The sequence below is a fragment of the Sinocyclocheilus anshuiensis genome, unplaced genomic scaffold (genome assembly GCF_001515605.1).
Source record: "Sinocyclocheilus anshuiensis isolate Anshui unplaced genomic scaffold, SAMN03320099.WGS_v1.1 scaffold193, whole genome shotgun sequence".
Lineage (NCBI taxonomy): Eukaryota > Metazoa > Chordata > Actinopteri > Cypriniformes > Cyprinidae > Sinocyclocheilus > Sinocyclocheilus anshuiensis.
The window spans coordinates 495,272-505,796 of record NW_015536468.1 but is presented as its reverse complement, the minus strand read 5'-3'; the positions used below and the strand labels follow the sequence as shown (position 1 = coordinate 505,796).

The 10,525-nt window shown below is 38.9% G+C and overlaps 1 protein-coding gene across 1 annotated transcript in view; it reads left to right on the top strand.

Annotated features, from left to right (window-relative positions):
- Window positions 1-376: 376 nt before the first annotated feature.
- The window catches only part of LOC107695479 (potassium voltage-gated channel subfamily KQT member 5-like), a 136,517-nt gene continuing 126,368 nt past the window's right edge, over window positions 377-10,525 (top strand). The window contains exon 1 of the mRNA XM_016495445.1: window positions 377-910. Coding sequence (XP_016350931.1) covers window positions 579-910 — 332 coding nt within the window. The 5' untranslated portion in view covers window positions 377-578. The remainder of the gene's footprint in view (window positions 911-10,525) is intronic.

Sequence of the window (10,525 nt, the reverse complement as noted above, 5' to 3'; positions counted from 1 at the left end):
GAAAATGAGCCTATACAAAATGTAACCTATAGCCTATTGACAGAAACTGTCTTAAAAATTACCCGTTTAATTGAAAGTAGCCTAATTCGCGCGCTGAAGCGCACGCTTCATAAAACTCACAATTTGCTTGTATTGTAGGTGTTTAAGTCCTACATTATATCTAGTCAGGACATCTGAACTAGAATACAGTAGCCAATGGTTTACAGTAGCCCATAGAGAGGGAGAGAGATCGAGAGCGCGCGCGGGTGATGCCCTCCCCTCGCCAAATCTCCTTCACTGAGATGGTGACGCTCCTTCAAAACTCCAGTCTCACGGCGGCGGGAGCAGATTGCTTGAGTCAGCTGAAGGTTCATAACTTTACCAAATCTTTCATAGTTTATCTGCCAATGAGCTGGATGCCTGCACTTGTCAGTAGGTGATCCTGTTATATATAACCTTAAAGAAAAGATAAAAAGAGAAGAAGAACAATAAAGCACCCAATGATTTTACACAGGTAACTGTGAAGCTCGTGTACAGTCCCTTTATATGTGCGCACCGCTGGTGCCAGACGCGCGTTTCCAGCTCGCGCTGGTGATGCGATGCCCCGCAACCACAGCGGCGATGAGGGCGGCACTGGTCTCTGGATGAAGACCTCGCAGCACTATGGCATGAAAGATGTTGAAGCCGGTCGTGGGACGATGAACAAAGCCAGGACAGTCGACAGCCTGCTGTCGGCGCCGGGCGCAACAGGTGCAGGAGACTTGGAGAACCAGAGGAGAAAGCAGGGCGCCCGGCTGAGCTTGCTGGGGAAACCGCTCACCTACAGCGCGCAGAGCGGCCGGAGAAACGCGCGCTACAGGAAGCTCCAGAACTACCTCTACAATGTCCTGGAGAGACCGCGAGCCTGGGCATTCGTTTACCATGCCTTTGTGTAAGTAAAAATGTTCTTACTCTTTTTATTGATTAGGCTACATCATGTATGCGCACAACTGGAGTTCACCTGTTACTTAAAGTGACATTTATGCACTTTGTTTTAAAGGTCTTCTTTTCTTTCGAGGAATGAATCCTCATTGTGTTTGAAATAGTTAGCATTTGCATGTCTAAATGTTTTATGAAAGGAATATAGGGATGTAGAAAATTGCAATCTGCTGTACAGTGTTTTCATAGTTCATATGCTAGTCTCTTAGTTATTAAATTTACTGCTTATGATCAAAATGTTGATGCAGTATTTACAATGTTTTTTTTTCAACTCATGTTTGATGCCATATTCAGTATAAAAATAAATAAATAAATATGGTAATAATTAATTCTGGATTTTAAGAAATGGCTTTTAGGTTACAGTAGTAAAATATGTTTGATAATTGACTTACTATCTAGCAGTGGCCTTTGATAGACACAGTTGTTTGTCTTTTAAACGCACCAATAAGATCTCAGAGGGTTTGCGTTATGGTGTGTATTTGCCATTACTGTTACTGGGAAATTTATGATAATGGCTTTTCAGGGATTTTCTGTAAGCTCCCTGAAAGAGATGCTCTTTATATGACCCCAATTTAAAGGGAAATGCATGTACTCTGACATAGTTTTTATGTTCAGATTGGTTGCGTCTGTTGACATGTTGGTATAGGAGCGTTTGTGCAAGGAGGAAGCCGAGCTGTCGGATGGTAAGACTGGAGCGCTGCTCTGTGCTGCGAGACAGGATGTTGTTGTTTTATTTGTGCTGAGAGGACAGCTGAGGTCAGGGAGGTTAAGTTGTTACATCTGCAACGACGCGTTGTCCTTCACTAGTCAGAAACATCATAGAATCAGCACACTTGGACGGGGCTCATGCTTGAATATGCTATCAGTAGGGAAAACAAATCAACAGAGGAAGGAAGTAGCTTTTACATGAGTTGCTACTTGGTTGTTATCAGTATTAGTTTTTGACGAGCTATAGAACATATTTATTAAGCATTGTAACACTCCAAAGAGAAAGGAAAACTTGAAATCGCATCATATGACCCCTTTAAACAAACCTTCCTGTATCCTTTCCGTATATGCATGAATACCGGTTTCACCAAAAACGTTATGCTGCCATCATGAACACTTACATTATTAAAGCCACATTCAGTTTCCTTTATCCCCTCAGAAATCACATGCATTCTTTAAGACTGAAAAAGGAAATTGCACAGTAGGTGAACACTGCCATAGTCATCTGTATACGTCATGCCATAGTCAAGCCCTCTTTATATGACTGAGAATTCATCTGGTTTGAGGTAGAAGTTCATTGAGTTCCCCATTCACATTTCCTAACTGTGTTCCATTTCATGGTTTAGAAAACTGCATGTTGTACTTAGATGGCTCAGATTGACTTAATTCTGAGTTATTGAGGGTGATTTATACTGCACGTTGACCGATGGCTTTTAAATTGTAACAAAATATTTAAAAGTTCCCACCTGTAATGGTCTCACGCCTCCTCTGTGACACAGAGAGCAATAAAGGACCTCTTGTTCTCTGAGCACTCAGGAAGGTGTTCTAGTTTGCAGTGGTGTATAAAGTACCTGAAAGCCATACTCAAGTAAAAGTACAGATATCTTACCAGAAAATGACTTTGGTAGAAGTTGAAGTCACCGTTTAGAATATTACTTGAGTAAAAGTCTTAAAGTATGTGATATTTATTGTACTTAAAGTCCCCCTGTTTTTCACAACGAAAAAGCGTCACACACTGCGGCCTTGAGTGAGCGGAGGACGGAGGCCTAGAGTGACCGGCAGACCTTGTAACACTCCAAAGAGAAAGGAAAAATTGAAATCGCATCATATGACCCCTTTAAACTGCAGTTACAGGTGCATAAATAGGCCTAATGTTTTGTTTTTAAAACATAAAATGTTGAATACTGATATACATATAAAACATGAAAAAAATAGTTGAAATGTGAAATTACAGAAAAACGGTACTCTTTGTGTGATATAGATTAACTATATTAAATGATATAAATATAAAAAGCATACAGAAGAATTTTTGCCGTCTTTAGAATGCCTGGAATTTTGAGTTTTAATAGACTAATAAATCAACTTGCGTGCACTCTGTGTGTGATTTGGTGATATAGTCTACTTGATCATGTCAGATCGCACATCATTACAACAACACTTACCATATTATCGCAGACGGTGCTGTATATTGCAGACCCCAGACTCGACTTGAGTGGAAAATTAATCATCTGCGGTTGTGCGCGCACTTGTTTGCACATGAGCAAAGGTGTTTTTTAGGAGTCTAACTTGCAAACGCCAGACCACTGATTCGTCAAACCTGCTTTCCTGCAGTCCGTGTTCTTCTGACTTCTGACTTTATTTTGTTGTAAGTAACGAATATGCTTCGGGGAAATGTATCGGAGTAAAAGTATATATTTTAATTAGGAAATGTAGTGGAGTAAAAGTAAAAGTTGGCTGAAATATAAAAACTCAAGTAAAGTACAGATACTCCCAAAAAATACTTAAGTACTGTAACGAAGTATTATTACTTCGTTACATTACACCACTGCTAGTTTGCCACTGACCCGGGTAGACAGGTAGAATGTGATATATACTAGAGTCAGCCAGCTAACATTAGAGATTTTTCTACTTAAGATTTAATCTTTTTCCTTACACTTTCCTTACACTGGAATTCGGAAGGGGAATTTGGAGATGTCAGTTTTTAGTTTCATATTTGACTTTTAATGTAAAGTAGTGTAAATTTACTGAATCAGTACTGACATTAAATACCAATTTCCCAGCACACTGCATAATCAAGTTTTCTTAGAGTACTATCATTTGTGTTATGCAACAGTTACTGTAGTTCAGGTCCTATAATTTGATTGGCCAAGCTTTTCACACTTTGTATGACTCTTTAAAACCTGGATTTCATCATTTAATTTGCCTTCCTCTCACCTATGTCGGTACTTTCAAATTAGGCACTGTGTCTCCTCTCTGCTCTCTGGGTTTCCCTCTCTGCCTACAAAGTCTCCATGGGAGGAGGCATTTAAACTGAATCTTCATATGCGTGGGATTATCTCTAAAATATATGCAATTATCCTGTCAAAGGATAATTCTCACAGCATTAAAATAATCAGGGCTTGGGAAGAGGAACTTGACCTCGAGTTTGAGGATGACTACTGGAGTAGAGTATTAGACAATGTACGTACCACCACTTCGTGTACTAGACTTAGCTTTATACAATTTAAAACGATTCACAGAGCTCGTCTTTCAAAGGCAAAACTTTCTAAAATATATCCCAATGTTTCAGATTTGTGTGATAAATGTAAACTTTCACCATGTAACCTTAGTCATATGTTTGCATTTTGTCCCAAGTTGCAAAACTTTTGGAATTCTTTCTTTAAAATAGTTTCTGATGTCCTAGGGGTCGAGTTAATTGTTTGCCCTTTGATTGCAATCTTTGGTGTTCCTTCTCGGTGTCAGCCTTTAAGCCGGAGACAGGCTGACGTCATAGCTTTTGCATCTCTTCTTGCTAGGCGCAGAATACTGTTATCTTGGACCTCCCCTAAACCCCCGTCTATTTCAGTTTGGCTCAAAGATTTGGTCTTTTTTTTTAAACTTGAAAAAATTAAGTACAATATCAGAGGTAGGGGGGAATCTTTTTTTGAAAAATGGCAACAATTTATCACATTCTTTAATGATTTACAAATCTTAGACGTGGATTGAGTGGAGGTATATATGTATACCCCTTATTTTATTATTATTATTCATTTGTTTTATGTATTTTTTGTATTTTGTATTTGTATTTTTTGTCAAGAAAAAAAAAATATTTTTTTCAGATGTCATTGTGTTTTAATTGGGGATTGCTTTGTTGGGGCTGGGTAGGGGTGTACATGGTGGGTGGGGGGGTATAAAATGTAAAAATGCAATTTGCAACAATAAAAATTCTATGGTAAAAAACAAACAAAAAAAACCTGGATTTGTGAGAGACAAAGAAACAAAGGAAGGTGATGTTTTTCTTGAGCTTTATACACTGTGATTTCATTTAGGATTAGCACTCCTGTTTGATGAGGAAGACTATTGATGCACTGGCCACCAAGGCCGGCCCAGTCACTTTCACTCCCACCGTTATTGTAATCGAAGACGCAAGCTGCTATCACTCACGGTTGGAAGGTATATGGAAACAGAGTTGGCTCTCGCTTAATGGAAAAAGGTTTTAGACAAACTCAAACAGGTTACAGATCTTGAAAAAGTGCAAAGAGGAGGCAATAAACAGGGTGTCATGCCTGTGTTCCAGAGGGAGTATGACTGATAGGGGGAAAGGCTTTTGAAAAGGACACTGTTTGATCACGTCAGGGGCGCCTGACACAAAACAGACCTCAAGGAAGAGCTGCAGTCCTCAGACAGGGCACTGTGTGAGCATGTTGAGTTGCCAGCTGTGCTGAGAGAAAAGCAGTGTGGAACATGGATCCAAGCATTTGGACATTTCTGTCCTACTGTGTGTCATCAATTTTGATGAACTAATCTATCATTAAAACCTTCTGTCCTTTGAAAGAAAGGAGTTTTCTGCTTCTTAAATTTTAACTGAACCTGAAGTAGTGGAAAACACTATTTCTGAAATGTGTTAACAAAACCCACACAGAATAGAGTTCACTACAGTTCAAAGATTTGGGGTTGGTACAGTGTTTTGATTTAGCTCCTCCTGAACCTACTTTTGGAACTTCATTTAAATTAACGTTTCTGAAATCAGCGCAGAAAGTGTGAAAAAAGGCTGCATATTCTGATTGGGCCTGCCTATACGACGCTAGGAACTTCCAATAAAATGAATGTTGGCATTAAGTTTAATAACAGGGAGACCATTAGCCAATTACAGTTTCTCAAGGCAACAGTACTACTTTGTCGCTGTAATTGTTTCTCATGATATAGATGACGAATCAATAGAAAGCCTCATTTGCCTACAGTTAACACAAAGACTTTGTGATTCCGTTCTGCTGATTTCATAATTTTAACAAAGTGGTGGGTAGTAAAACATCAAAAAGTGGTCTTATATTAGTTGCCCTTGCTGACAGGGGGGCTGACTGATGGAGGCAGCCGTCTTCTCTTAATAGCAAACCCTGCAACATAAGTAGTCTGTGTGGCCGGGCATAACCCAGAGGGGCTTCCCTGCCCAGCAGTGCCCAGGCAGGGGCTAAAGAGTAATTGCCTTCCCGGGAAATGCATGTGGGTCTTCCATTGCTCACTGTTCTTTGTCTTTGATCTTGCCTGTCAGCATGAAGGGGTCCCCTGATAACACAGCATTTAGGTATATGCAGACAGGTGTGCACTGGATTCTGATTTGACAGCTCTCTGTCTGGTTTCAACTGATTACAACAGCTTATGAATTATAACAGTTAGTCAGCATTTTCCTTAGGGTTTTCTGAATAATTTCTCCAGTTTACTTCCCACACACATGAGCATAAAGTAATCTCTATCTGCGTATGAATTGACGTACTTTAAGTGTACAGTATGTGCTGAATTTGTCATCTTGATTCTTTAGGTATGCAGATGTATAGTGGGACTGCATTCTTGGACATATTACATCCATAATGCTGTCTTTGACCTTTGACCTGTTCTTTGATCTATGATGCACTAACAACAACTGACAATAATTGACTCAGATGCTAAGTACAATTTAAGGAACAACTTTCTTGGTTCCTATAGCACTTAAAATCAAAAAGCCCCCCACCTCAGCTTTATTATATATATATATATATATATATATATATAATTATTTTTGCAAATATATTTTTGAATATAGCTCAACCAGGTGTTGTTGGCTACTGTTTATGCATATTTGTACATACTACTCATTTAACATACTCATAAACATACCATTCAAAAGTTTGGGGTCAGTAATCTGAACATTAATACTTTTATTAAGCAAGGATGCATTAAATTGACCAAATATGACCGTAAAAAATAATGTTTTCAACATCATAATAAAAAAATGTTTCTTGATCACCAAATCGGCATATTAGAATGGTTTCTGAAGAGTCATGTGACTCTAAAGACTGGAGTAATGTCTGCTGAAAATTCAGCTTTGCCATCATAGGAATAAGATACCTAGCAAATGGTTATTTTAATTGTAATAATATATCATACCATCTCCAAACATTCAAATGGTAGTATTTAGCAGAGAAGTATTCATTTATGGGGTCCATCTTCTCTCTGCTTTTGCATCTCCTCAGATGTCTGCAAACCATCATTAGACAAGGATTAGGGAGATTTAGGCTTAATAGAAACAAATTTAAACAAAATATGTTTACACACTTTCTGCTCTATTTGGTCGGTTACCCAGGACCATTAACACACAACCATCCATCTTAAAAATGATAAAAATGACCCGTGGTCACTGTTTCTCATGGATGAATGGAATCTCAATATTTGTGTACTACATGTTGTGCCAGTAATTGAATTTAGCTTTTAGTACGTTAAGTGTTAATGGGCCATGATTGGATTTGATTTACCTGCTGATAAAGAACAATATAATATTTAGCTTACTGGAATTTATGTAACTCTGTTAAATCAATTGTCAAAATCTCTCTTGCTGTTGCTGTAGCAAGCTGGGAGGAATTAAAAAGCCATCTCAGCATCATGCACGAAGCCTCTTTAATTGGAGTTGAAGGATTCTGCTTTTGTTGTGGCAATTTTGCATGTACCTCCTTTGAAGGGATGCAATAGTGGCATCTTTGCACATGTGTTAGTGGCTAATGAAATACATTTAACTATGCTAATTTTTCCATATGTCATCAGACACATGAGAAATTACTCATTAAAGCTGTGTCTTGTTCTCGTGGGTGATCCATTTCGGTGTGCTTTTGGATAATATGAAGCAGCTGAATCTGAATTGACCTATCGGTAAGCCCCGCCCCCCTTAGTTACTGTTGCTCCCTCGGACAAACAAAGGAGTTGCTCACAATGCTCACTGATTGTCTTACAATGACAGCTGTCAGTGTGAAAACCTTGTCACAAGATGTTTTTGAACAATTTAGGACACAGAAGGACCACCATTCTAGTGGGAATTAAATATACCATGGAGGGATATATAAAAGATTTTTAAATAAATATGGTGGGTAACTCGATTAATTTGGAAGCAGGGTTTACAGATCACAATGCAAGCGGGAGAAGTCTCATGTTACGGCTGTCACGATCGCGGATGACAACATGCAGGATCAACACTGTTAATGTATCGCAGGGTATGATTAAATGAATTTACATTTAACCAGTTTAATATGGAGACTAGGGATGTCAATTTTCGATCATTTCCATGATCGATAGTCGTAATTTCGCAGGTTTATTTTATTGTCATTCACTTTTTATCACTGTTTTTGCATCTCTTACTGTGGTAAACATGCGGAAGGGAAATTAAAGATTTCATGGCCATGAATTAAGAATTCGTTCGATGTATTCATTTGTTCCTTCATTTTAGTTAAATCATGGGTTATTTAAGGAACAAAATTAATGAAACATGGACAGTGGCCACAAATTAATAAGTCGTAGGAACGAATTAACAAGTTGTAGGAATGAATCCTGCCCCCGCAGTGTCCCGCAGCCCTGCAACCTTCACCAATTTGTTTCAAATATGAAACAATTATCTGGGGAAATGACTGTTGCTACATTTCTATTGCATTCCATGTTGAAGAACTTCGTGTTGTTTCTATTTTAATGTACTTTTAAAGTTTAAATCACATTAAAAGCTTAATTTGTAATTATGAGTGAATGATGATGCATTTATATACCGTCACCGTCACTCACAGCCGCTCGCACGTGTTTTGCGCATGAGCCGCACGCAGCCCAAAATTAAACTGCTTAATCGACCATCGATAGCTTTAATCGATTGCATCTCTTATCGACAATTAATCGATCATCGATTAATCGTTGACATCCCTAATGGAGACGCACTGAAATGTAGACCTTCGTTTATGTGATTTGACCTACACTGTACATGACGTGAGAACAGTTCGCACGCTTCTCACTGGATATCCCTAGTTAACGCTACTGTTAGCTAGTTTTAGCCAGCGATACCTTGCTGAAGCACAAGATGACATTAATGTTCTGCTTGAGCAGATGAAAATGGTAACTTAATGAGAGTATGACAACCAGAAAACTAACGTTTTGTCTTCATTGGGATTAGAGTTGAATGCCTACAGACATTTTGCTCTGTTTTGTTTGGGTTCAGGAAATGGAATAAAATTAATTCTATTGCCTATCCTCTCAGGATACCTGGAATCAGTGTTACAAGTACCGCAGGCACATTGTTTTTCCATTTTTTAGCATAAACACCATCAAACCGATGCGAGCTTCGATTCTTCCAATGTTTCTCTATGGTGCTGAAACCTAAAGATGTCCGAGTTCCGCTCCCTGTGCAACTGATACTCAACTGCCATTGGCTCATCTGCATTCGAGGGGAGGGGCTTACTGATAGGTCAATTAGATGGCGTCGTTCTGAAGGATCAGATATGTTTTGGAACTGTGTCATGTCCCGATACTATCCCCATCAATCCAATACACTTTCCTGTCTCTCTCGCCACTATCTTGTAAATGAAAGTCAAAAGCCCAGAAATACATTCATAAAATAATTAGATAGGTTTTAGGGCAGTGGCGTGTTAAACCAAATGGTTAATTAGAGCAAAACTAAAACCTTAGAGGACTTTTTACCCTAAATGTCATGGAGATGTTGGCAGTCATTCTCAGGCTTGTTCTTTAGAAGTTCCTTACTTGGTCTAGTTCAATGACAGAGAAGGTCACCGTGTGCCGTAATCCCCTCTGAACCCTGATAATTGCCTACTCCAATTTGGAAGGAGATTGTGTTAACTCCTACTGTTTACACAAAATATTTCCCTTTAATTGACAATTCGACCCCGTCAATAAAGCAGCCTTGGAGAGCTGGAAGATTACATACTCCTTATTTAGTTCTCTTTTCATAGCTCAGTCAATGTTGGGTTACTAGTCCAGCTCACTATTGTTAAACAGAGGGTAGGTGGTCATTTTTCCATGGCAACCAATGTCCAAGCTAGAGGCCAGAGACTTTATTACTGTGTGAAATAAAAAACATGCTGTGTTTTGAGCCTGAAGGCTAAAATTTAGGAGTATTTCACTAAATAAATATGACTGCAAGAGCCTAATGTAGAACTATAGGTCTTCCTTATTAAACTCATCTCAAAGCTCTGGAGGAACTTATTTGTTATTTGTTAGTTCTTACGTATTTGTTTTGTTTTCTGGAGTGTATATTTTTATTTCTGGTTCCTATAGGTTATTATACACTCTGATTTATATGGACAGCTAAGTTGGTGTGTATTCCTTTAAATATTCACCCAGATTGCAGGTTTTGGATTTTGGATTACATCAGTTGGAGTGCTCACACAGCACGCCCAACGCTCGCTCACCTTCTGAAGCTTATTGCAGCCAAAAATGTAATTTGCCGCCATGTAGTATTTGACATCAAAGATTCAAAGGCAATCTAATATCCAATCAGACTGTCTGACTGCTGTAGGCAACTTCCAGGAGTCATTGTGCAAAGCAATGACTCCTGGAAGGGCCCCCCCCCCCCCACCCGCCCCTT